The 27991-nt window shown below is 46.3% G+C and overlaps 2 protein-coding genes across 2 annotated transcripts; one reads left to right on the top strand and one right to left on the bottom strand.

Annotated features, from left to right (window-relative positions):
- LOC141126382 (uncharacterized) lies at nt 1-12670 on the bottom strand (the record flags this gene model as incomplete). Its single annotated transcript, XM_073612330.1, has 2 exons — nt 1-480; nt 11969-12670. Coding segments are annotated over 2 exons (1182 nt in total), but the record flags the coding sequence as incomplete, so codon positions are not given.
- On the top strand, nt 2752-27991 carry LOC141126593 (uncharacterized). Its single transcript, XM_073612516.1, has 2 exons — nt 2752-3556; nt 25123-27991. Exon 2 carries the CDS (start codon nt 25442-25444, stop codon nt 26744-26746), a length of 1305 nt encoding a protein of 434 aa, XP_073468617.1. The 5' UTR covers nt 2752-3556; nt 25123-25441; the 3' UTR covers nt 26747-27991.

Below are 27991 nucleotides of genomic sequence, written 5' to 3'. Positions count from 1 at the left end.
TCACTTTCTCTGCCTTGAAGGGGTATAAGCTGGAGGTTTTGCTTGACATAGAAGTCTAGAAGTCTTCTTGTCTATCTTACTCCATTCCTCATCAATGATATCCTTCAATTCGGAAAGGAGTAGCAAGATGGAACGTTCCTTCCCCAGGTGCTTAAAGAACTTTCTTTGCTTAGCCAGAGGAGTGGAAAGAGCTTCCCACTTAAGGGCCTCTTTGACCGCCTTAATTAGTGGGGACGCAAGGGTAAAGCCGAAGCCACCGACAAAATCATCTCCCTCCAATTCTCTATCTGAAGAGCCGGGGGAGGCATTATAGGGCTGGAGTGGACCCAGATCCTCCTGGGCATCGTCAGCCAGGTAACCAGATAGAGTGGTGGACTGGCTCCGTGTGCGGGTTGTATCCCATCCCTTTAGGGATTGCTGCACCACCCGCTCAACAAGAGACTCCATTTGTTGGTTTTCCATTTCTTTTTTCCCGACCACCTGTGCATAATATGAATCACACAGTGACTTGCCCTCCGGGACTCGTGTCCCACATCCCCAGCAGGCTCTGTGATCAGAGCAGCTGTCATGGCGGTGGGTGCAGTGTCTGCAGGAGGAATGGGAACATCTCCTCTGTCTGGAGGAGGAATGGGAACATCTCCTCTGTCTGGAGGAGGAATGGGAACATCTCCTCTGTCTGGTGGGTCTTAGGCGAAGAATCACGTCTGGACCTGGTTGAGGATGGTTGACGTTGTGGCCTAGCAAGGTCCCTGATCTTTTGGACAGTAAACTGACGTTCCGACCTGGAAGGGCTAAAAGAGAAGCAAATAAAACATGACTTTAGGGGATATGTCCATACCAGTGTGGACTTGGCCCCCCTTCTTACGCCCCACGTAACTAGAATGTGAGGGTTGGCCGCACGGAGGCGGTGACCTGTTCATGGCAATCTGGCGGACGATTAGGTGATGATCTTGCAGCTTTGTAGGAATGCTCACTGGTCCAAGGAGAAAGGGATGCAAATGCAGTGTAGCTTTTCCTTTAAGAGCCATCTCAGACCCCCGTCACCCTGCACCCTAGCCCCAGGCTGGAGCTTACCTTCACCTGGAAGCCTGGTGCATGGAGGAGCTGTAGCAAATTGCCCACAGGAATCCCCAATATGACAGGGGCTGACAGGGATTTAAATTCCCCGCCGTAATGACGTCACCACCGTGCATCATCCGTGCCTGCGCAATGGCGACCTACCGTAGAGTGTCTGCGCGACCACCGAGTCCCCGGCCGTACTGCGCATGCGCAAAACCAAGCCTCGGTTCCGCCTGAAGATTGAGCATGCCCAGAAGCGCACTGGGTCAGCAACCTGGAAGAGGGGGCCGTGTCCTGGAATGCACTTGCGTTCCAGGCGCCGTAGAAGCAAAAGCAAAATAAACAACAATTTGCAGGAAAGAGGGGACGTGAGGGGGAGACAGACGATCACATACAAAAACTTCCTGCCATGGAGGAAAGATAAATCTTCAGACCTGCCAGCCAATCCACCGCTTCCTCACCTGGGCATATGAAAGGCAGTCCCCACCACCGGACATAGGGGCCTGGAGCCGCACACCCGCCCAAGGCCGGGCCCTGGGCTATCTGCACACCGCTAAGACGTATGCCCGGCAACAACCTCGATCAATTTGAATGTCCAAAAAACATAAGTGCATTGTTTGTAGGTCCGAAGAGGAGGACAAAAAAGGAATGCAATCTCTAGTGGTGAGCTCAAATTTATGGGAATGGGGTCCTATAGCATTGGAGAGGAGGCGGGGTTAACCCACACGTAGCCTGCCATGGAGTCCGTCAGGAAATGTTGTTTTTTATCTTTTGCTTTTAAAGGTAAAGAAGAGATTTGAGGTCTCTTTGAGTCCACATCTCTCCCTAAAGAGGACCTGTCACCTTATTTCTATTGCAAAGGAGGTTTACATGCCTTGTAATAGGAGAAAAGTGATACAAAATATAAATTAAAGGGACAGTGTAAGAATAAAAAGTAGAATAAATAATAATAATTAAAAAAAAATATTTAAGGCTCCCCCATCCCTCCCTGCTCACGTACAAATGCTTAAAATTACAGTGTTAAAAAAAAAATGAAATAAATAAAACAAATGTAAAGTCCCCCCATCCCCTCGTTCATAACATTTAAATACGAGCGCGCACGTAGGTCCCGCCCATATATGTAAACAGCGATCGCACCACACATGTGAGGTATCACCACGAACATCAAAGCAAGAGCAGTAATTCTACCACCAGACCTCCTCTGTAACTCCAAACTGGTAACCTGTAAAGGCATTTAGAGCGTCTCCTATGGAGATTTTTAAGTACCGTAGTTTGTTGCGATTCCAGGAGTGTGTGCAATTATAAAGCGTGACATGGTAGGTATCTATTTACTCGGCGTAACATCACCTTTCACAAAGAATTGGGGTAACTATTGTGTTTTTGTTTTTTTCCCAAAAAAATTGTGTTTGCAAAACCGCTGTGCAAATTGCAACAATCACCATTTTATTCCCTAGGGGCTCTGCTAAAACAATATATAATGTTTGGGGGTTCTAAGTCATTTTCTAGCAAAACGTACTGATTAAAACTTGTCAACAAAAAGTGCCAGAAAAAGCCTGGTCTTCAAATGGTTAAAAGGGGGGAGGAGTTCTCTTTAGGTTGTAGTGAATGAGAAGCACATGGCACTGAATGACTCCAAATGTGAGTCCCCCTCCCCTCTCTGTGTTTGTAGTCAGCATGGCCCTAAGGCGTCTGTGAGGGAGGGGCCCCCTGTGAGGAAGCTGGCTCACAATGTGATTGGAGTCTTTTCACATCCGTAGTGCAGACACAGAACATCCCTCACACCTCTCAGCCAGGACAAGAAGCCTCCATCTTCCATCTGGGACACGGAGGAGAGACAGAGAAGATCCTCACACAGGTCAGAGCAGAATCAGCTTCATGTCTACAGTCTGCACATCGCAGGCCTAGTAACTTTCCCCTGATTGTGGACACTTATGAGCAGGAGGAAGAGAAGCTGAGAGTTGGGAGAGATTTCCCCCTTTATGTCCAGTCACAGTGCTGGGGAGAGTCAGAAGTCACCCGACCATAGAAGACTCATCAGAAGAGCCAAGAGGGACCATCTGAGAGGACCCCAAAAATAGAAGACTCATCAGAGGAGCCGAGAGGGACCATCCGAAAGGACCCCAACCATAGAGGACACATCAGAGGAGCCAAGAGGGACCATCTGAGTGGACCCCAACCATAGAAGACTCCTCAGAGGAGCCAAGAGGGACCATCCGAGAGGACCCCAACCATAGAAGACTCATCAGAGGAGCCAAGAGGGACCATCTGAGAGGACCCCAACCATAGAAGACTCATCAGAGGAGCCAAGAGGGACCATCTGAGTGGACCCCAACCATAGAAGACTCCTCAGAGGAGCCAAGAGGGACCATCCGAGAGGACCCCAACCATAGAAGACTCATCAGAGGAGCCAAGAGGGACCATCTGAGAGGACACCAACCATAGAAGACTCATCAGAGGAGCTTCACATCAACCTCCAGACCAGGACACCAGCAGCCAGGTATCTATCTCCCCATCCACCTTCTGCCTCACTATCCCCCAATCCCCTACTGCCTTTCTGTCCAACCCACCGATCACCTGTCTCCTCATATCCCTTTCCATCCACTGTTGCCCCTGTCAAGCCTACTACCCCTCTGTCTGTGACTACAGATAGCAGACATCTCCCCCCCTCCACTGTGACCACAGATAGCGGACATCTCCCCCCCTCCACTGTGACCACAGATAGCGGACATCTCCCCCCCTCCACTGTGACCACAGATAGCGGACATCTCCCCCCCTCCACTGTGACCACAGATAGCGGACATCTCCCCCCCTCCACTGTGACCACAGATAGCGGACATCTCCCCCCCTCCACTGTGACCACAGATAGCGGACATCTCCCCCCCTCCACTGTGACCACAGATAGCGGACATCTCCCCCCCTCCACTGTGACCACAGATAGCGGACATCTCCCCCCCTCCACTGTGACCACAGATAGCGGACATCTCCCCCCCTCCACTGTGACCACAGATAGCGGACATCTCCCCCCCTCCACTGTGACCACAGATAGCGGACATTTTTCCTCCCACTTACCACTCACTGCCCCTTCTCCACCATTTGCCCTCCTGTCTACTTCCTGTCTCCTCGCTGCCCCTCTACCCCCCTGCCCCCCACTGCTCTCCTTCACCCTGATTTCCCCCCTGAACCCCATGGCACGCTGTTCATCCTATGTTCCTCATTGCCCCCCTGTCTCCTCAATGCCTTTCACCCACCATTGCCCCCCGTCCTCCCCACCACCCCATTCCCCCACGGTACACTTTCCATCCCATGTCCTCCCCACAACCCCCCCCATCCACCCTTTGTTCCCCCACTACATACTGTCCATCTCATCCCCCCCAGATCACAGATAGCGAGTACTTCTCCCCCCACTGATCACAGATACAGTATAAGATAAATGTAAAGTGGGGTGATGAGATGATTGCAGAGAGATGTGAATTCAGCGCTATTCAGCATTCTCCTAATTCAGAGGTCAGAGGAGCAAATGATGGTGACAAATTAGGGTGTGAATAGTTAGCTCTTGGGTCTAGGGTTGAAGGAAATGACCCCCCTGACAGGCTTGTGTACAGACAAAGGGGGTCACTGTCACCTCACCGGACCTTTCATCTGTAGAATCGGGGGGAGGGGTGATCTCAGATGGGGGGGGGGGGGCAGAAGGCCATCTACTGTGTCCAACGTACAGAATCCCTGAGAGCCACAATACAGTTGTATGGCGTCTGATCAGCAGATTGTAATCCAGATGATCTGTTAGACGGAGATCTGCGTGTGTATGGTGTCCTTGCAGACCAGGCAGGGAGAAATCTTTACGTCACGGAGGTCTTTATTGTGGTTTGTTTGTTTTTTTGGTTACTGGTTTGCAAGGGTTTGAAACCTTTGGTCCCCACATTTTCTTTCAGAGGAGAAATCGCCATGTGGTGGAAATCGATCGTAAGTCCCGTGTCTGGTGTGGGGTGTACATGGATAGTGGGAAGAGAGAGTAACACAAGGATTCTAGCTTGTAGGGGAGCCTGAGGAACCCCAGAAGTGTGTGCTGATTACTAGACTGATCCCCAACCCTCATAGTGCACCAGATTGTATGTAAGATTTGTATCTGCCTGTGTGTGGTCAGCCAGCTAGATATGTGTGGAGTCTCCCTCTAGTGGTGGTCAGAGGTATTGCAGGCTGTGCCAAGTGTATCACAGCTGCTTTTACTGGCTAATAAGGATGAGCCGAACACCCCCCAGTTCGGTTCGCGCCAGAATATGCGAACGGGCAAAAAATTTGTTCGAACACTGTTAAAGACACGAACATGAATAATCAAAAGTGCTCATTTTAAAGACTTATATGCAAGTTATTGTCCTAAAAAGGGTTTGGGGACCCGGGTCCTGCCCCAGGGGACATGGATCAATGAAAAAAAAATGGCCGGTTTTTCGGGAGCAGTGATTTTAATAATGCTTAAAGTGAAACGATAAAAGTGAAATATTCCTTAAAGTGGCGCATGTTTTCCGTGCTTAGAACAGTCTGAGAGTAAAATACATTTCTAAAAGAAAAATTGTCATTAAAAACTGATTGCGGCTGTAATGAATTGTCGGGTCTCGGCAATATGGATGAAAATCATTAAAAAAGAGCATGGGACCCCCCCAGTCCATTACCAGGCCCTTTGGGTCTGGTATGGATATTAAGGGGAACCCCAAACCAAAGTTTAAAAAGAGAATTGCGTGAGGTTCCCCCAAAAATCCATACCAGGCTCTTCGGGTCTGATATAGAAATTAAGGGGAACCCTGCACCAAATAAAAAAAATGGCATAGGGATCCCCCCAAAAATCCATACCAGACCCTTATCCGAGCACGCAACCTGGCTAGCCGCAGGAAAAGAGGGGGGACGAGAGCGACACCCCCCCTCCTGAACCATACCAGGCCACATGCCCTCAACATAGGGGGGTGCTTTGGGGTCCCCAAAGCACCTTGTCCCCATGCTGATGGCGACAAGGGCCTCATCTCCACAACCCTTGCTGGTGGTTGTGGGGGTATGTGGACAGGGGGCTTATCGGAATCTGGGCCACCTTGTGAAGTAAATGGGTTACCCTGCCCCCCCTCTGACACCACATGACATCAGAGGAAGGCGGGGTTATCTGTTTACGTCAATGAGTGGCCCCGCCGTCAGCTATATAACAGAGGTCATTGAGAAGGAGCATCACTCGACGGGAGCCTCCCACGGAGGTGGAGCTGTTTCATTTTTTTTCTTCTTTTTTCAGTTCATCGGACGGCTTGAGATGGATTTACATCACGGGACATTTTTATTTTTTATTAAAGGACTTGTCCCAAAGTGTCTCCTGTCTTTTTTACTATTCTTGACACTTTTTTTTTGTGAATTGGTAGGGGTACAATGTACCCCGTTACCACTTCACATAGGGGGTAGGTTGGGATCTGGGGGTCCCCTGGTTAAAGGGAGGCTTCCAGATTCTGATGCATCGGGGTTTGTGAAGGTGGGTTCCATGTAATGAACCCCTCATCCTATAAAGAGGATGGGAAAATGTCTGGTATGGATGTCGGGGGATGTTGATATGAATGTAAACTCACATCTGGCCTTGTCATTTGTATGGGGGAAGGCTGGGAGCAGTGGCTTATGGCCCTACTAGGTTGGGCATGTCAGGAGTTGGGGTTGGTAGGGGAGGCATGTAAAAGGTACCATCCACTCTTATGACTGGGTAAATAGGGATTACAGGGCCTGTAAGCCTTCCGGTGCTCTGACCAGGTGTACCAAGATGGCTGCCAGAATCATAGGGAGTCTTCCGGCATCTTGACTGGGTGTACTAAGATGGCCGCTGGAAGAGTTGTGTTGGGCTGTGGGCAGAAGTACGGGAAGCAGCGGGGTGTATAATGGCAGGCGGGGCTTAGTGGAGTGACAGGTATTAGTCATCATAGGGCGGTTCATTCTTGTCAATGCATTGATGATACATATATATCAGTCAGTTTTGTACCTCCTGCTCTATGCATTGTTCTCTGTGAGTTGCCTTTGCCACATTTAAAGTAATCAAAACATTCTCAGTCTTTTCTTTTCATTAACATTTGCATATTTCTTCATAACATCCATTCTAAACATATATTCCCTTCTTGTACTGCTTCTTTGTCTAACTACTGTTTTTCTCAACTTGCATAATTAATATTCTGGCATACTAGAAGAATAACTAAATCAACCCGGTCCTGTATATCCCACACATGCAAACATCACATGTTATACCAGTAATCTCACAGCCTGTCAACAGTTAACAACATCCCGTCTCTCTCACACAGGAATCTGAAGGGAGGGGTACCTCACTCCTTGCAGTGAAGCTCAGCGGTGGGGGTGAGGAGCATAAGTGCAGAATTCTTCTGTCATGCTCAAAAATGATTCCACAGCCTTTTTTTCCTTTTAACTCCGCGATACTTCTCAAACTTCAAAATTCCCTTCAAAAATGCTGAACATCAATCCACAAACACAATTATGACATGACATTTGCCCAAATTGTAATAGATGTGTATGCTTGAATTTTATAATGACCACACAGAATATTTTCCTTCCATGCTATCTGCATCCCTGACACCCCCTTCTGGGTGACGTGCTACACCGCACCATCACCTTTCCCAAAGGAGTTTATCCACGTCCCTGACGCCCCCTGTCCCGTCCCTGACACCCCCTTCTGGGTGACGTGCTACACCGCACCATCACCTTTCCCAAAGGAGTTTATCCACGTCCCTGACGCCCCCTGTCCCGTCCCTGACACCCCCTTCTGGGTGACGTGCTACACCGCACCATCACCTTTCCCAAAGGAGTTTATCCACGTCCCTGACGCCCCCTGTCCCGTCCCTGACACCCCCTTCTGGGTGACGTGCTACACCACACCATCACCTTTCCCAAAGGAGTTTATCCACGTCCCTGACGCCCCCTGTCACGTCCCTGACACCCCCTTCTGGGTGACGTGCTACACCACACCATCACCTTTCCCAAAGGAGTTTATCCACGTCCCTGACGCCCCCTGTCCCGTCCCTGACACCCCCTTCTGGGTGACGTGCTACACCGCACCATCACCTTTCCCAAAGGAGTTTATCCACGTCCCTGACGCCCCCTGTCCCGTCCCTGACACCCCCTTCTGGGTGACGTGCTACACCGCACCATCACCTTTCCCAAAGGAGTTTATCCACGTCCCTGACGCCCCCTGTCCCGTCCCTGACACCCCCTTCTGGGTGACGTGCTACACCACACCATCACCTTTCCCAAAGGAGTTTGTCCACATCAGCTGGGACCCAACTGTTTATCAATCTCTATCAACATCATACATCATGTATCGCAGACCCATACAGCACAATCGCAGACCCATACAGCACAATCACAGACCCATACAGCACAATCGCAGACCCATACAGCACAATCGCAGACCCATACAGCACAATCACAGACCCATACAGCACAATCACAGACCCATACAGCACAATCACAGACCCATACAGCACAATCACAGACCCATACAACACAACACAATGTTCTTACAGGCTGCAGGCTCCGAATTATCTGCACCTGGTCTAATTCAAATGTAAATTTGTGCACATTAGAAGCAACACACTGACACGATTGTTTAAAGTGAAACTTCCTTTTTTTATTGTTCTGGGTTTATTTAGCCTCTTTATAGTAAAAGATTACTCGTTGTTTGCAAAAAACATCATCACAGTCTAGTCTTGTTGTCATCTGTGGATTGGATGGTCCTTATCTGAGGTTCTGATCTGGGCAGTTTTATCCAGGTTTTCTGCTGATGTGTATGGTTGTGGGCTCACTCCGAAGGGAGGGGGGGGGGTCTCTAGTTACCTCATTGAGTAAGGAGATTCAGCATTTATATGTACATAACAGAAATAATCATTTTATCCAAGCATTAATCAATCCATAACAGTGTTGTACATTAAAATAGTGCTGACCCCTCTACTCTATATATTGTGTTGTACATTACAATAGTGCTGACCTCTCTACTCTATATATTGTGTTGTACATTACAATAGTGCTGACCTCTCTACTCTATATATTGTGTTGTACATTACAATAGTGCTGACCTCTCTACTCTATATATTGTGTTGTACATTACAATAGTGCTGACCTCTCTACTCTATATATTGTGTTGTACATTACAATAGTGCTGACCCCTCTACTCTATATATTGTGTTGTACATTACAATAGTGCTGACCTCTCTACTCTATATATTGTGTTGTACATTACAATAGTGCTGACCTCTCTACTCTATATATTGTGTTGTACATTACAATAGTGCTGACCTCTCTACTCTATATATTGTGTTGTACATTACAATAGTGCTGACCTCTCTACTCTATATATTGTGTTGTACATTACAATAGTGCTGACCTCTCTACTCTATATATTGTGTTGTACATTACAATAGTGCTGACCCCTCTACTCTCGCGCGCGCCCCTTCTCTCTCTCGCGCGCGCCCCTTCTCTCTCTCGCGCGCGCCCCTTCTCTCTCTCGCGCACGCCCCTTCTCTCTCTCGCGCGCGCCCCTTCTCTCTCTCTCTCGTTCTCTCTCTCTCGTTCTCTCTCTCTCGTTCTCTCTCTCTCGTTCTCTCTCTCTCGTTCTCTCTCTCTCGTTCTCTCTCTCTCGTTCTCTCTCTCTCGTTCTCTCTCTCTCGTTCTCTCTCTCTCGTTCTCTCTCTCTCTCTCGTTCTCTCTCTCTCTCTCGTTCTCTCTCTCTCTCTCGTTCTCTCTCTCTCTCTCGTTCTCTCTCTCTCTCTCTCGTTCTCTCTCTCTCTCTCTCGTTCTCTCTCTCTCTCTCTCGTTCTCTCTCTCTCTCGTTCTCTCTCTCTCTCTCTCGTTCTCTCTCTCTCGTTCTCTCTCTCTCTCTCTCGTTCTCTCTCTCTCGTTCTCTCTCTCTCTCTCTCTCGTTCTCTCTCTCTCGTTCTCTCTCTCTCTCGTTCTCTCTCTCTCTCGTTCTCTCTCTCTCTCGTTCTCTCTCTCGTTCTCTCTCTCTCGTTCTCTCTCTCTCTCGTTCTCTCGTTCTCTCTCTCTCTCGTTCTCTCTCTCTCTCGTTCTCTCTCTCTCTCGTTCTCTCTCTCTCTCGTTCTCTCTCTCTCTCGTTCTCTCTCTCTCTCGTTCTCTCTCTCTCTCGTTCTCTCTCGTTCTCTCTCTCTCTCTCGTTCTCTCTCTCTCTCCCCCGTTCTCGCGCTCTCTCTCTCTCCCCCGTTCTCGCGCTCTCTCTCTCTCTCCCCCGTTCTCGCGCTCTCTCTCTCTCCCCCGTTCTCGCGCTCTCTCTCTCTCCCCCGTTCTCGCGCTCTCTCTCTCCCCCCCGTTCTCGCGCTCTCTCTCTCCCCCCCGTTCTCGCGCTCTCTCTCTCCCCCGTTCTCGCGCTCTCTCTCTCCCCCGTTCTCGCGCTCTCTCTCTCCCCCGTTCTCGCGCTCTCTCTCTCCCGCGCGCCCCTTCTCTCTCTCGCGCGCGCCCCCCTTCTCTCTCTCTCGCGCGCCCCCCTTCTCTCTCTCGCGCGCCCCCCTTCTCTCTCTCGCGCGCCCCCCTTCTCTCTCTCGCGCGCGCCCCTTCTCTCTCTCGCGCGCGCCCCTTCTCTCTCTCGCGCGCGCCCCTTCTCTCTCTCGCGCGCGCCCCTTCTCTCTCTCGCGCGCGCCCCTTCTCTCTCTCGCGCGCGCCCCTTCTCTCTCTCTCTCTCTCGCGCGCGCCCCTTCTCTCTCTCGCGCGCGCCCCTTCTCTCTCTCGCGCGCGCCCCTTCTCTCTCTCGCGCGCGCCCCTTCTCTCTCTCGCGCGCGCCCCTTCTCTCTCTCGCGCGCGCCCCTTCTCTCTCTCTCTCGCGCGCGCCCCTTCTCTCTCTCTCTCTTTTGCGCGCGCCCCTTCTCTCTCGCGCGCGCCCCTTCTCTCTCGCGCGCGCCCCTTCTCTCTCGCGCGCGCCCCTTCTCTCTCTCGCGCGCCTCTTCTCTCTCTCGCGCGCCCCTTCTCTCTCTCTCGCGCGCCCCTTCTCTCTCTCTCGCGCGCCCCTTCTCTCTCTCTCGCGCGCCCCTTCTCTCTCTCGCGCGCCCCTTCTCTCTCTCGCGCGCGCCCCTTCTCTCTCTCTCGCGCGCGCCCCTTCTCTCTCTCTCGCGCGCGCCCCTTCTCTCTCTCTCGCGCGCCCCTTCTCTCTCTCGCGCGCGCCCCTTCTCTCTCTCGCGCGCGCCCCTTCTCTCTCTCGCGCGCGCCCCTTCTCTCTCTCGCGCGCGCCCCTTCTCTCTCTCGCGCGCGCCCCTTCTCTCTCTCGCGCGCGCCCCTTCTCTCTCTCGCGCGCGCGCCCCTTCTCTCTCTCTCTCGCGCGCCCCTTCTCTCTCTCTCTCGCGCGCACCCTTCTCTCTCTCTCTCGCGCGCCCCTTCTCTCTCTCTCTCGCGCGCCCCTTCTCTCTCTCTCTCGCGCGCCCCTTCTCTCTCTCTCGCGCGCGCCCCTTCTCTCTCTCTCGCGCGCCCCTTCTCTCTCTCTCGCGCGCGCCCCTTCTCTCTCTCGCGCCCCTTCTCTCTCTCTCTCTCGCGCCCCTTCTCTCTCTCTCTCGCGCCCCTTCTCTCTCTCTCTCGCGCCCCTTCTCTCTCTCTCTCGCGCCCCTTCTCTCTCTCTCTCGCGCCCCTTCTCTCTCTCTCTCGCGCGCCCCTTCTCTCTCTCGCGCGCGCCCCTTCTCTCTCTCGCGCGCGCCCCCCTTCTCTCTCTCTCTCGCCCCTTCTCTCTCGTTTGCGCTCTCTCGTTTGCGCTCTCTCGTTTGCGCTCTCTCGCTCGCGCGCTCTCGCTCTCGTTTTCTCTCTCTCGTTTTCTCTCTCTCGTTTTCTCTCTCTCGTTTTCTCTCTCTCGTTCTCTCTCTCTCGTTTTCTCGCTCTCGTTCTCTCTCTCTCGTTTTCTCGCTCTCGTTTTCTCGCTCTCGTTTTCTCGCTCTCTCTCTCGCTCTCTCTCTCGCTCTCGTTTTCTCTCGCTCTCGTTTTCTCTCGCTCTCGTTTTCTCTCGCTCTCGTTTTCTCTCGCTCTCGTTTTCTCTCGCTCTCGTTTTCTCTCGCTCTCGTTTTCTCTCTCGCTCTCGTTTTCTCTCTCGCTCTCTCTCGCGCTCGCTCTCTCTCGCGCTCGCTCTCGCGCTCGCTCTCTCTCGCGCTCGCTCTCTCTCGCGCTCGCTCTCTCTCGCGCTCGCTCTCTCTCGCGCTCGCTCGCTCGCGCTCGCTCGCTCGCGCTCGCGCTCGCTCTCTCTCTCTCGCGCTCGCTCTCTCTCGCGCTCGCTCTCTCTCGCGCTCGCTCTCTCTCGCGCTCGCTCTCTCTCGCGCTCGCTCTCTCTCGCGCTCTCTCTCTCTCGCGCGCTCTCTCTCTCTCGCGCTCTCTCTCTCTCGCGCTCTCTCTCTCTCTCGCGCTCTCTCTCTCTCGCGCTCTCTCTCTCTCTCGCGCTCTCTCTCTCTCTCGCGCTCTCTCTCTCTCGCGCTCTCTCTCTCTCGCGCTCTCTCTCTCTCGCGCTCTCTCTCTCTCGCGCTCTCTCTCTCTCTCGCGCTCTCTCTCTCTCTCTCGCGCTCTCTCTCTCTCTCTCGCGCTCTCTCTCGCGCTCTCTCTCTCTCTCGCGCGCTCTCTCTCTCTCTCGCGCTCTCTCTCGCGCTCTCTCTCTCGCGCGCTCTCTCGCGCTCTCTCTCTCTCTCGCGCTCTCTCTCGCGCTCTCTCTCTCTCTCGCGCTCTCTCTCGCGCTCTCTCTCTCTCTCTCTCTCTCTCTCGCGCTCTCTCTCTCGCTCTCTCTCGCTTTCTCTCGCTTTCTCTCTCTCTCTCGCTCTCTCTCTCGCTCTCTCTCTCGCTCTCTCTCTCGCTCGCTCTCTCGCTCTCTCTCTCGCTCTCTCTCTCGCTCGCTCTCTCGCTCGCTCTCTCTCTCGGTTTCTCTCTCTCTCGGTTCTCTCTCTCTCTCGGTTCTCTCTCTCTCTCGGTTCTCTCTCTCTCTCGGTTCTCTCTCTCTCTCGGTTCTCTCTCTCTCTCGGTTCTCTCTCTCTCTCGGTTCTCTCTCTCTCTCGTTCTCTCTCTCTCGTTCTCTCGTTTTCTCTCGTGTGTTGGTACACACCTTTGCTAATACACACAACTCCTATGTACATGCTATGGTGGGTTATATATTATGCTTGCCTTGTTGTCAGTGTATGTAGCATCTCTTATTCCTACAGAAATGCCTCAAACGATCCCCTATCTATGACTGTACCCCCCCATGTCACTTAAAATCCCGTCTCTGAACATTAAGGGACTTAAAGTGGTTGTAAACCTCCCTGAGACATTTGTACCTATAGGTAAGACTTATTCTAGGATCACCTATAGGTACTGTAAATATCTCCTAAACCTGCACTGTTTAGGAGATTTTTACTCTGTACTGTGCCAATGATGTAATCGGCGCATGCGCTGTGAAGAAATGGCCCTCTGTGCCATTTCTTCACTAGCAAATGCCGTGACTGGTGGGTCCTGTGACTCCGACCAGTCACAGAGCCGGAGTCCACGGCCCCAGAAGGAAGAGGGATGAAGATAGATGCGGCCTTTAGCAGGGACAGCGCGGGCTTTGTTTGCAGGCAAGTGTCCCATAATGTGCTAGTATGCAATGCATACTAGCACATTATGCTTTTACTTTGCAGGGAACAAAAAAGGAAGTAAAACCACTTCCCACCCGACCACTGCACATAAACGGCCGGGTGGGTGATTCCTCCTGAGTGGATGTTCCTGAATGTCTTTTTAGAAAGAGTGAGATCACGCAGCCCCGATGCGCTCGTGTACCCCGGACACGCCACATCTCAGATCGGCAGGAGGGCTCTGTGATGTGCCCTCCTGTCACAAAAGCGGGATTGAGCAGCCACATGCACCCATGTTGCAAAGAGACAGGGCAACATGCACAGCAGGAGGGCTCTGTGATTGGCCCTACTACTCACATGATGGCTGTGTCCAATCACAGCCGTTGGCAAGCAATCATTGCGGAGAAGGAGAGCGGTTCTGCGAGCTGGGGATCAGTGTGTATGTATGAGCTGTTTTTTACAGTTTTTTACAGCTTTTTACACACTGATCACCCAGCTAGTATGATCACTGATCACCCACCCCAAACAGTGAAAACGCCCACATCTGTCCCAATAAACATTTGTCCCAGTAAACGCATGTCCCACATCTGTCCCACTGAACATCTGTGATCATCTGGCGCACATTTGTGTGTGATCATCTGCGCTCAGGAAATTAAATTAGTAATTTTTGCTTTTAGAATGGCTGAAGGTGCTCCCTGCACGTTGGGCCTCTCTGTGGCCAGGCTGTGTAAAAGTCTCACACATTTGGTATCGCCATACTCAGGAGGAGTGGCAGAATGTATTTTGGGGGTAATTTTTGCTATGTACATGCTGTGTGTTTGAAAAATGTTGTCAATTTTATAAGATTTTTCTAAAACTTGTGGAAAACAATGACTTGTTCAAAAGACTTATCAGAATATACATTGGGGTGCTTCCTTTCCAAAATGGGGTAATTTTGTGGGTGATTCCATTGTCCTGGTGTTCCAGGGCCTTCATAAATGTGACTAAATATGTAATTTATGCTCCTAGAACACCTGAAGGTGCTCCCTGCATGTTGGGTCTCTCTATGTGGCCAAGCTGTGTAAAAGTCCCACACATGTGCTATTGCCGTATTCAGGAGGAGCAGCAGAATATATTTTGGGGTGTAATTGCAAGTTTATCTATGCCATGTGTGAGAAATAACTTGCTAATATGACAATTTTTAGTGGGGGAAAAAAATAAATAAAAATTCTTCATTTTCCAAACTATAGTGGGTAAAAAATTGTAACTTCAAAAAACTCATTATGTCTCTTACTAAATGCCTTGGACTGTCATCTTTTTATAAAAAGGGGTCATTTGGGGGGTATTTGTACTGACTTGACATTTTAGGGCCTCAAGAAATGAGATCAGTGCATCACGATTGATCAATTTTCACTGATATGTAGCCTAGCTTGTAGACTAACTTTCACACAAACCTATTATCATTCACTTATTGGGAATTTTTTTTTTTTTTACCAAAGACATGTAGCTGAATACATTCTGGCCTAAATTTAGGACAACAATTCGTTTTATTGGATCTTTTTTAAAACAAAGTAGAAAATTATAGTTTTGTTTTCAAAATGTTCGCTCTTTTTGCGCTTATATCGCAGAAAATAAAAAACCCAATGGCGATTAAATACCACCAAAAGAAAGCTCTATTTGTGACAAAAAAATGTTAAAAATGTAATTTGGGTACAGCGTAGAATGAGTAATTGTCATTGTAAATGTGAGAGCACGGAAAGCTGAAAATTGGTCTGGGAAGGAAGGGGGTGAAAGTGACCAGTATTGAGGCCCCTTTAAACACTCACTATTATGCAAAAGGAGCACTTCCCTCCAAATGTGACATTATACGTGCCCAAGAGACTCACCTTGCTAAAGCACCCCCAAATTCCCACATATTTTTTTTGCCCACGCTGAAACCAAGCGCAAAGGCGTACTAATCTCGATTCACAATGCAATTTCTTTTCAACTACAGACTCTATTTACAGACCCGAATGGTTGATTCCTCATTGTTGCAGCGACTATCAACAATCTATTAACCGCTTCAGCCCCAGAAGATTTTACCCCCTTCCTGACCAGAGCACTTTTTGCTATTCGGCGCTGCGTCGCTTTAACTGACAATTGCGCTGTGGTGCGACGTTGCACCAAAACAAAATTGACATCCTTTTTTCCCCACAAGTAGAGCTTTCTTTTGGTGAGATTTGATCACCTCTGCGTTTATTTTTTGCGCTATCAACAAAAAAGTGACAATTTTGAAAAAAAAAAAGCAATATTTTTTTACTATATAACAGAACAGTGTATAACTCGGCCTACAGTACACCACTCAGCGCCACAGATCCTCTAACTACATTAATCAAGAACCATCAGTAGAAAAAATGACATTCATGGAATATCTACCAGACCCTTTGAAATATAAATTTATAAAAACCAAGGGTATGGAGAAAAAGAGCAGCTGTTTAAAAAAAACAAAATAAATGGAAATAAGTAGTATATAGGACATACATCTAGTAATGAAAGTAGTCATATACTGAAACAGCGCTATGTTGAGCATAAGACAAAAGTATGGCCAACTACACACATAAAAAGTCCATTAGACTAGTGCAATATCAGTAGTGATTCAGAGGGTGTTCAAGTAGATCATAAAGTATGTCACAGCGTGCACCTTCCACCGATCAATCCAATTCCACCATTTGTGGAGTTAAACTCGGGGGTTAAACTCACCGGAGCTTTAAAGAATCAAAGCATTCAATTAGGGGATATTCTGGACCACCTCAATACAGCACTTCTCTAGGCAATAGGGAGATGAAGAGGCTCCAAACCATTTAAAAATGAGATAAGAGCGAGGGATGCCCTCTTTTGAAGTCAGGATATGACGAAACGCGTCAGGGTGTGGCTTACACGACGCAGGAAGTGACGTTTGCGCTTCATCGAGGTCAGACCCGGAACGAGGAAGTCATCACCGTGTTCTGATTGCGGAGACCGGTTCCAGACGGCCACGGTGCAGCGCACGGTGATATTTATTTGATCTGCTATATTTGTATTTTATTCTTGTGCGTTGCTAGCAATAGGGGAGTGTTTTTATGTATTGAGTGCTTTTCATGAATAAAAAGGAAATTGCACTATATACGCTCTTATCTCGTTTTTAAATGGTTTGGAGCCTCTTCATCTCCCTATTGCCTAGAGAAGTGCTGTATTGAGGTGGTCCAGAATATCCCCTAATTGAATGCTTTGATTCTTTAAAGCTCCGGTGAGTTTAACCCCCGAAGGGGAGTGTGTTCACAAATGGTGGAATTGGATTGATCGGTGGAAGGTGCACGCTGTGACATACTTTATGATCTACTTGAACGCCCTCTGAATCACTACTGATATTGCACTAGTCTAATGGACTTTTTATGTGTGTAGTTGGCCACACTTTTGTCTTATGCTCAACATAGCGCTGTTTCAGTATATGACTACTGTCCTATATACTACTTATTTCCAATATTTTTTTACTATAATAAATATCTCCCAAATATGTATAAAACCATTTTTTCCCTCAGTTTAGGCCGATATGTATTCTTCTACATAAAAAAATTGCAATAAGCGTATAGTGATTGGTTTGCGCAAAAGTTGCGTCTACAAAAAAGGGGATAGTTTTATGGCATTTTTATTTTTATTTTTTTTATTAGTAATGGTGGCAATCTGCGTTTTTTTTTTTATTTTTTTTTTATTGGGACTACGACATTATGGTGGACACATCGGACACTTTTGACACTATTTTGGTACCATTGTCATTTATACAGCGATCGGTGCTATAAAAATGCTGTCATTACTGTGTAAATGACACTGGCAGGGAAGGGGTTGAACACTAGGGGACGATGAAGGGGTTATGTGTGTCCTAGGCAGTGATTCTAACTGTGGGGGGGATGGGCTACCACTGACATGACAGAGATCACTGCTCCCAATGATAGAGCATCTCCCCGTTCTGCGGCTCTGTGACACGATCGCTGGGAGACTGGCGGACATCGAGTCTGCGGGTCCTGCGGGCATGGATACGATGTACGTGGCGGGTACGCTCCTGCTAGCCCCGCCAATTAAAGGGGACATACAGGTACGCCCATTTGCCCACCACTGCCATTGTGCCGACGTGTATTGGCATGCAGCGGTCGGCAAGCGGTTAATCACATTAGTTAATATATACGCTCCCAACTCCCATAGGGAAAACTTTTTTAAAGCCCTATTGTTGAAGCTTCAACCATACAGATCTGGCCCACTAATTTTATGTGGAGATTTTAATTAAATGGCTTTATTAGGTCTAGACATGGACTGTTGGCCCTCCAACCTTCATGTAATTCTTACTCGCACTGTTATTGCAGTCCGCTTACGGTACCCATTGCTCGTAATTGGAAATTCCCACTACCTCCTGACCCTGCTATGATCCTTCACAACCTAAATGAGCAGGCCTATTTATGAATATGCTTTTGCCAAAGCCCAACTTTTTACAAAAAAAGATTTCTTCACCAATGGCAACCCTGGCTTACCCACCCGAGCTGCTTCTTAAATCACTGACACCCTCACAGTAAAATACTCACATCGACCTTGTATATGTTATCTACTCATTCTCATCATTCTGACTGTTCCAGGAACTTATATCTATATACATTGCTTGCCTTAGCTTAATAATGCTCTCACAATTACTCTCCTAACTAGTATTTGAGTTTGTTTCTCATTATGTTCTTGTTCGTGCCGGTACCGACTCTCATGCATAGTCTTACCTCCCCACCTCCTTTACCTTCCCTCTCCCTGTGCTACCATCCTCCTTTTACCCATTCCTCATCTTGTTCTTCTTTTCTGATTTGGCCCCTTGAGCCATACTATCTACCTCTCCACTATCTACTGTATCTATCTCCTTCCTGATTTTTTTTTTTTTATTTATTTTGCATATTTCTCACACTTAAATGATTTAGATCATCAAACAAATTTTAATATTACACAAAGATAACCCGAGTAAATCCAAGATGCAGTTTTTTAATTATTATTTCATGTGCTGGAGGAGACATGGAGTAGTTAGTGGGCAGTCACAGAATGTTTGCTGGGAGAGCTAAGTCGGCCATTAGCAGGAACGGGCCAAGATTCAAACCATCTACGGGGCTGATTATACCCAAATCAATTGTTTTATGACTTGGGTACAACCAGGCTGTCGGATTATTCATGCAATTAATGGATATAACTGCTAGCAATAATTTGTGTCCTCGTGGCAGAGATGGCTCTCCCGTGCCTCCCCACCGGGAGAAGACAATAGCTCCACAGGAGGAATTCATCCCATAACACAGACTGTGTTGATGGGGGGGGATCAAGCGATTTTTTTTTTTTTTTCTTTCCTGTACCCCATGGTTACAGGTAATAACAATGCCCATATTTTGGAAATGACTTGTGTCACTGGGTGGGTGGAGCCTGATGGGGAACTGAGAGACTAGATGCCAATCAGGTGTGGCTTTTGTTTGAGTGACAGTGCAAGGTAATGGGCTGATTTGATGAATGCTTTTAGACTGAATAACAGCTATGGATCTGCCCAAAGCCATGTACTGTAAGTCAACAGCCAGGCAGAGCTGGTGGGGAGCTAAAATCTAAGCTTCCCATCAGGCTCTCACTACAAAACTCCTCAGCCATGCTCCTGTCAATGTGATGCTGAAGTATGAACACTCCAACATCAGTGCTGGGCAGTGCCAGGTTCATTAATCAGCACAAGCACTGACAATTTAGATGTGGCATCTGACAGAATTCAGAGGGGGGAAATTTGATCTTTAATCAAAAAACTGCCTGGTTTCTCCCTCTTGAATTGCGACCTCTTAAAGTGATATATACTGTGGGGTCTGTACAACACTCGTGGCCGTGTCCCTGAAATAACTGTAATTCTCATTTAGAATTTGTCTATATTTGTGGTTATCCCAACTATGCTTAAAGCTTGTAAATCTATTTCCTGTGAGATTTATTATAGGCATGCAGAAGGCTTATTTATTCTGGTGTAAAACTTTGGGGGTTTTCCCCATATGCTTTTTCATTGGGCTGTATTATTTTTTTCCATCGGTTGGGAGATAGAAACATTTTTATCCCTTAACACTATCAAGGGTTACATGTCTGGCCTTTTTAACATTCTCTAGTTACTAATTACTAATACAGTATGTACTTTTATTCAATGTACTTCACATGTTGCTCCCCCTTTTCTGCCCCACTCCATTTTGGGGTAATTAAAGCGATTATTGTGTTTCAAAGACCAACATTTTGAACCTATTTAGGACATTTTCTTTAGCTGTCATCTCATAAGGTGACCTTGCTTGCTTTGACTAAAATGTCACAAGGTTATTTTGAGACCAAGATCTCCTTTTTACCAAAACTGGTCTCTGCTTTTCACATTTAAAGGAGACGTACAGCCAAAGCTTGTTTGCAATTTGTTCTGCACTCCTGTGACCGGCAGCTGGCTCAGCCTTGGAGCTGCTGAAAGTCTGAACCGTCCGCTCCCGCCCTCTGCACAGCCCGGCGCTCCACTGAGTGTTGGGGGAGGGGGGCAAAGCAGAGAGCCGGTGACTGACAGCTCTCTGCTCACAGAACACTGAGAACTGAGCGATCAATGATGACTGCTCAGTTCTCAGTCTTAGAAGTGGTGGGGAACAGATGCACCACCTAAGTATGATTTAAAAAAATATACTTCTCTTTTATTTAGAGATTGCATTACCCTCCCTGTGTCTGGCACTATTTCACCCCAAGTAGATCTCTCCCCATTGTCTGAATGTGGTGGGAACTGTCAGGGTCTACTATGCAGCAATTGCTTTTTTAAGCCGATGGATTCCCAGTTTATTTTAGAGTCCCTAAAAGAAGTTCCCAATATTCCAGATATGCTATTACTAAGTGGATTTGATTGGTTCTTAGTGGATTCAACAGATTGTTTTGCAGGTCTATGAGTTGTGTGATAAAGTGGCTCCTTTTCCTGTTAAAGCCCACACCACTAGAGTAGTGATCACTTCTTGGACTTTTCATCATCCGGCTTCTGTGGCTCAGATCTGTAAGGGCCGGTCTTCGTTTACCACATTCTCTAAGTTTTAGAAGGTTGATGTATTGACCAGTTTGTCCATTCTGATCTCCCACCCATGAAATTTCTCTGCTGCAGACAGAACTCACTCATTTAGTGGCGGCATCTCTACTATGGCTAAATGACAGCTTCCATGTTTTTGGCTAGGATGCTGGAAGCCACTAACACCTTAGCAACAAAGGATGCTGTTTGGACTGACCACCTACATCCTAGCAACCGATGATGTGATTGGTTGCTGGGATGCGGGTGGCTACAAAGCATCATTGGTTGTTATGGTTCTCCAAAACAACCAATGATGCTGTGCAATGGTCTGCAACCTAGAAACCAGTAACCCTGCACCACTCTGTCACTGGTTGCTAGGACACAGGTGGCCAGGATATGTGATTTAGCAATGAAATTGTGACATTTAGTCAACAATATCACCTGAGAACCCCATATTTTACATTCAGCTGATGGCTGAGAAAATGTAATTGGTGGTGAGAATCTGTCCAGAGCAGTTAGTCTTGGTGGTCAGTGTATTTTTATTTTTTTTTGGCATGTCCAATTGATCTACATTGCTGGATACCATATATACAGTACATATACTTATCCCCTGTGATTAGAATAGGCAGTGACAGGCCCTCTTTACTAAGAAATCTGGGGTCCATTAGACTCCAGATCTGCCCTTCAAAGTTTCAGACCATACCATGATTGGATCCAATGTTTACATCCAGCCTAAGTTTATGAAAAAATTAATTTTATTTTTTTATTGGATGTTTTTTTATAGCAAAATGTAAAAAATATTTCTTTTTTTGTTGTTTTTTTTTTTCAAAATTGGTGGTCTGTTTTTGTTTAGAGTGCAAAAATAAAAACCACAGAGATGATCAAATACCACCAAAAGAAAGTTCTATTTGTGGGTAAAAAAATGACATCAATTTCATTTGTGTACAGCGTTGCATGACCGCACAATTGTCAGTTAAAATAACACAGTGCTTAATAGGAAAAAATGGCCTGGCCAGGGGGTAAATCTTCTGGAGGTCAAGTGGTTAATCAGATACTGATAGAAGTCACAAGACTGCTATATATTGCAGATGAGAAAAGGTATTTAGCAGTTTATATTTAATAAAATAATGAAATTTCCATGTTCTGTGTACTGTGGAGATCAGATATAGTAACTACAGCTCCTGGAGAGATCAGATATAGTGACTGCAGAGTCCTGGGGAGACCAGATATAGTGACTGCAGGCTCCTGGGGAGACCAGATATAGTGACTGCAGAGTCCTGGGGAGACCAGATATAGTGACTGCAGAGTCCTGGGGAGACCAGATATAGTGACTGCAGGCTCCTGGGGAGACCAGATATAGTGACTGCAGAGTCCTGGGGAGACCAGATATAGTGACTGCAGAGTCCTGGGGAGACCAGATATAGTGACTGCAGAGTCCTGGGGAGACCAGATATAGTGACTGCAGAGTCCTGGGGAGACCAGATATAGTGACTGCAGAGTCCTGGGGAGACCAGATATAGTGACTGCAGAGTCCTGGGGAGACCAGATATAGTGACTGCAGAGTCCTGGGGAGACCAGATATAGTGACTGCAGAGTCCTGGGGAGACCAGATATAGTGACTGCAGAGTCCTGGGGAGACCAGATATAGTGACTGCAGGCTCCTGGGGAGACCAGATATAGTGACTGCAGAGTCCTGGGGAGACCAGATATAGTGACTGCAGAGTGACTGCAGGCCCCTGGATTTAATAACACTTTAAACAGCGTTTTTGGTTTGTGATGCTCAAATAGTGTAGTTCCACTTTAAAAAAACAATTAAGGACAACCGAACCTATTTCTGACACTTGTTGTTTACAAGTTAAAATCATTTTTTTTGCTAGAAAATTACTTAGAACTGAAAGATAATTTAACACCGAAAAAAATTGATACCTAACATGTCAAGCTTTTAAATTGGGCCAACTCGTGGAATGGTGACAAACTTTGGCACTTAAAAATCTCCATATGTGACATTTAAAAATTTCTACAGGTTACCACTTGTGAGTTACAGGGCTATGGCTAAAATTATTGCTCTCACTCTAACGATTGCGGCGATATCTCACATGTGTGGTTTGAACACCGTTTTCATATGTGGACGCGACTTGCGTATGCGCTCGCTTCTGTGCTGCTACCTCAGTGGAAAGGGAAGCTTTACAGTTTTTCTTTTTCTTATTTATTTTATTTTTTATTTTTACACTGTCCCTTCTTAAAAAAAAATGTGGATAATTTTTGTTCCTATTACAAGGAATGTAAACATCCCTTGTAATAGAAAAAAAAAGTATGACAGGACCTCTATAATATGAGATCTGGGGTCAAAAAGATCATAAATCTCACATTTACACTTAAAAGCAATAAAAAAGTCTCCTTTTTTCTATTAAAAAAAATTGTCCCTTTTAAGGCTGGAGGGTGGAAGTGACGTCTGACGTTGCTCCGGTCCTCCAAGGGCATAGTCAAGAGGGGGCCATCTTGTCCTCACTTGACTTCCTGCCCATCAGGCCACCATACCGGATTGTTTCCACCGTCTCTGGTAAGTAGTGGGAGGGGGGTCACTTCTCCCGCCGCCCATATAAGTGATCTTGTGGCGAATCCACCACTGAGGCCACTTTTATGTGAAAGAGGATCGCCGGCCATGGATAGAAATACTGGGGTTATGGCAGCTATCTACCAACGGTATTTAACATCAACGTAATGCCGTATATCCACGGGGAGTGGTATGGAAGTGGTTAAATTGCAACTAAAGGTAAGACTGTTTTCCGTTGTAGACCAGAATGTAGATGGATTGGAACCCCTGTCAGTTTTTATGGCGGTCTGTGCCTCCATTAGGGAGATTCGCCCTCTCTATTTGTCCTGGTTACCATTATCATTGAAAGCGAAAGTAAAAGACAATCACAAATTTTGAGTTGTCCCCAGAAAATGAATAAAGGGGAACTCTTCCTATGGGAACACTAGTTCTGGTGATCTGGGGTTCCCCAAGGAATTCCCTTAATTTGCGGGGATTTCCTCTCACTTCTTTGGCTATGGGGACAGGAAGTGAAGGGAAAATCTCCCCAATGGGACACAGACGGTAAAACAAAATCTGTCAAATTGAAAAAAAAGTATATAGTTCTACTTTAACTGCTTTAAGACCAGTTGGCGTCGTTTGATGGCAGCACAAAGGCTCTCCTGTGCAAATTGCCGTAGCTGTACCGCAGGTTGCACAGGCTCCGTTGCGGGCGGCAGCGTGCCCATGGGACGGGAGGACTCTATGTCCTCCGGCAGCCCGCGATTGCCTTGTACACAGGCAGAATGGGGCAATGTAAACAAGGCATTTCCTCGTTCTGACAGGTGACATGACAGCGATCACTGTTCCCAGTGGTCGGGAACAGTGATCGCTGTCATGTGCCAATAAGCTCACCCCCCCCCCACAGTTAGAAACACTCATAGGGAACACAGTTAACCCCTTGATTTCCCCCTAGTTTTAACTCCTTCCCTGTCAGTGTCATTTACACAGTAATCAGCGGCTATTTTTAGCTCTGATCGCTGTATAAATGTCAACGGTCCCAAAAAAGTGTCAAAAGTGCCTGATCTTTCCACCGCAATGTCGTAGTCCCAATAAAAATCGCAGATCACCACCATTACTAGTAAAAAAAAAAAAAATTAATAATAATAATTATGCCATAAATCTATTCCCTATTTTGTAGACGCTATAATTTTTGCGCAAACCAATCAATATATGCTTTTTGCGTGTGTTTTTTTTTTTTTTTTTTTTTTTTTTTTTTTTTTTTTACCAAAGATATATAGAAGAATACATATTGGCCCAACCTGATGAAGAAATTTTGTTTTTTTAAAAAAATAAATAAATGTGGGATATTTACTATAGCAAAAAGTAAAAAATATTGTTTTGTTTTTTTCAAAAGCGTTGCTCTTTTTTTTTGTTTATAGCGCAAAAAATCAAAACCGTGGAGGTGATAAAAAAAAACACCAAAAGAAAGCTCCATTTGTGGGGGGAAAAAAAAAGAACATAAATGTTTGTTTTTATTTGGGTAAAACGTTGCACGACCGTGGAATGGTCACTTAAAGTGACGCAGTGCCGAATCGCAAAAACTGCTCTGGTCATTAAGGGGGTTAAGTTTGCACTTTTTGGATTTTTAGATGTCAAATGTACCCGCAAATTGAACCCAAGCACATTCCTCCATAACTGTGGAGCACAGTACTCTGACTATTCAGGAAAGAGATTCTCCTGCTGGAAATTTATAATAAACTGTTAATTATACCGTCTAGTAGGAATAATATAGTGTTCTCATTAAAATTAAATACAACCATTTAAACATGTATATTAGTGTGTGTATATACATATATAATGTACGTATATTTAAAAAGAGCAACTTTATTTAACCCTTTATCCAGAAATCTGACTTTTTTTTTTCTTCTGTACAGGTGGATTGATGTGCCAAGTTTTCGGTCATGTTGGTCTTCATCAATACAACTAAGTCATATGGGCGTCTTATGTGACCTGAAAGTCTTTATTGCAGTTTTATTGGAGGATTCACACAGGACTCAAGTCTTATCCGTGTTCTAAAAGTCATACATGTTTTGGATCCTCTTCAACACTGACCCAGCTTCAGAGAACAACAGGAGAGAAGGCATTTCAGTGTTCTGGAAGTGACAATGGCTTCACAGTAAAGTCTGACCCATGTATACATAAGAGAAGTCATTTTAAGCTCCTTCTTGTTTGGAGCGTGGCAAAGGTCTAACAATGGAGACAAAATGTATCACACACCAGAAGGTTCACACTGGAGAGAAGTCGTATGAGTGTTCTGAATGTGGCAAAGCTTTTACAAGGAAGTATGGTCTTAACATACACCAGAGGATTCACAATAAAGAGAGGCCGTATCAATGTTCTAAATGTGATAAAACTTTTATACAGAAGGGAGGCCTTATCGCACACCAGAAGATTCACACTGGAGAGAAGTCGTATGAGTGTTCTGAATGTGGCAAAGCTTTTGCAAGGAAGGATGGTCTTAACATACACCAGAGGATTCACACTAAAGAGAGGCCATACCCATGTTCTAAATGTGGCAAAGCTTTTAGACAGAAGGGATATCTTGTCAAACACCAGAGGATTCACACTGGAGAGAAGCCGTATAAGTGTTCTGAATGTGTCAAAGTTTTTACATCAAAGTCGGAACTTATCACACATCTGAGGATTCACACTGGAGAGAAGCCATATCGGTGTTCAGAATGTGATAAAGCTTTTAGACAGCAGTCAGATTTTCTTAAACACCAGAGGATTCACAGCGGAAATAAGCCATATCAGTGTTCTGAATGTGTTAAAGCTTTTACAGTGAAGTCAAAGCTTATCATACACCAGAGGATTCACACTGGAGAGAAACCATATCAGTGTTCAGAGTGTGATAAAGCTTTCAGAGACAATTCAGTTCTTATTAAGCACCAGCAGATTCACACTGGAAATAAGCCATATCAGTGTTCTGAATGTGACAAAGCTTTTACACTAAAGGGAAATTTGATCACACACCAGAGGATCCACACAGGAGAGAGGCCATATCAGTGTTTAGAATGTAATAAAGCGTTCACAGCAGAGGGTAAACTTATCATACACCAAAGGAATCACACAGGAGAAAACCCATATCAGTGTTCTGAATGTAATAAAGCTTTTACAGTAGAGTCGAGCCTTATCAGACACCAGAGGATTCACACTGGAGAGAAGCCATATCAATGTTCTGAATGTAATAAAGCTTTTACAGTAGAGTCAAGCCTTATCGCACACCAGAGGATTCACACTGGAGAGAAGCCACATCAGTGTTCTGAATGTAACAAAGCCTTTAAAACCAAGCCAGAGCTTATCATACACCAGAGGGTTCACACTGGAGAGAAGCCATATAAGTGTTCTGAATGTAGTAAAGCTTTTACAGTAGAATCAAGCCTTATCAGACACCAGAGGATTCACACTGGAGAGAAGCCATTTCAGTGTTTAGAATGTGGAAAAGCTTTTACATGGAAGCCAGATTTTATTACACACCAGAGGATTCACATTGGATAGAAGCCATTTCAGCGTTCAGAGTCTGGTAGAGCTGTTACAATTCATGTCAAACACCAGAGGATTCACCAGCAGAGAGGAAACTCTAGGAAGAAGAGGGGATGTTAAAGGGATAGGAGCTAAGGTGCAATGAAAGGGTTGCGGGTGTCCCAATAGTTTCACACCTCAAGTCATCTCACCAGCTAGTAAAACAGTATAATTCTACTTTGAAAAACAAACTAAAATAGGTGAGAAAATAGGAATGTAATTGATGAATGCATTGAGTTTAGTCCTTATGTCCATGAGACATACATGTAGAAAGTCTTTTGACTATTTTCCGTTTTGACAATTTTTTTTTCAGAAAAAAGTATCAATGATTAAACTTTGTTTCCTTAGTATTATCATCTGGATCCTTTTTATTGAGTTTTGACTGAACATACATTTGCATAATTTACTAACTGAGCTGTGTTCCCAAGTGTCATCAGATCCTAAGCTAGTACATGACCAACACTTCTTTCATACCAGAGACTGGGCAGCAGTCAAGTGGCATCATGCCAATCCTCTGAAGCCTCAGTGGGGGACTTCTTTCCAGGTTCTGTTGACTATTGACATATTGGTCAAGCTTGTGGGCTTCAGCTAAGCCCATCTTGTTCACATCTCCCCCCATAATCAATGGTTCCTTTCCATGTTCTACCTCTTCAAATGAATTACTGCTTTTCAGGCAGGTCTGCAGCTGAGACACCCGCCACTGAGAAGTTTCTGGTGAGAAAGCAACTTCCTTTGGGGTAAACTTTTTTTTGCAAAGAATACTTTTTTGTCCCTGTCAACGTTGACTCTAAAGTGTAACTATGGACAAAATCAATCATTCTATATGGTGCAATCCGTCATTAACCACTTTAGTCCCCAGGCCTTTCTCTTGTTAAACACCTTGTGCTTTTTTTTTATTGTTTTCATTTTCAGCAATGTTTGGTTCTGCACATTATACCTTTAGCATTTGTAGTTTACCCAAATATATTTTATATCCATTTTTCAGGCTTCAATTTGGTTGGTTTTATCTGTAATAAATAGAAAAAAAGTAAAGCATTTTTCTGCAATGTATCCTAGTGCAGTATTTACAGAATTTTTTGCCACATTTTTCAACAAGTTTTCTGATTAAAATAATATCACATTAGAGCAATTTTTATGTAATGTGTCAGATTGGTAAAATGCAAAATGACTTTAAAGTGTTACTAAACCCAGTAATATGAAAATAGTTCATCCACCACCCCC

The sequence above is a fragment of the Aquarana catesbeiana genome, linkage group LG02 (assembly GCF_042186555.1).
Source record: "Aquarana catesbeiana isolate 2022-GZ linkage group LG02, ASM4218655v1, whole genome shotgun sequence".
Lineage (NCBI taxonomy): Eukaryota > Metazoa > Chordata > Amphibia > Anura > Ranidae > Aquarana > Aquarana catesbeiana.
The sequence above is the reverse complement of the archived record's forward strand: the minus strand, read 5'-3'. Positions and strand labels throughout refer to the sequence as shown.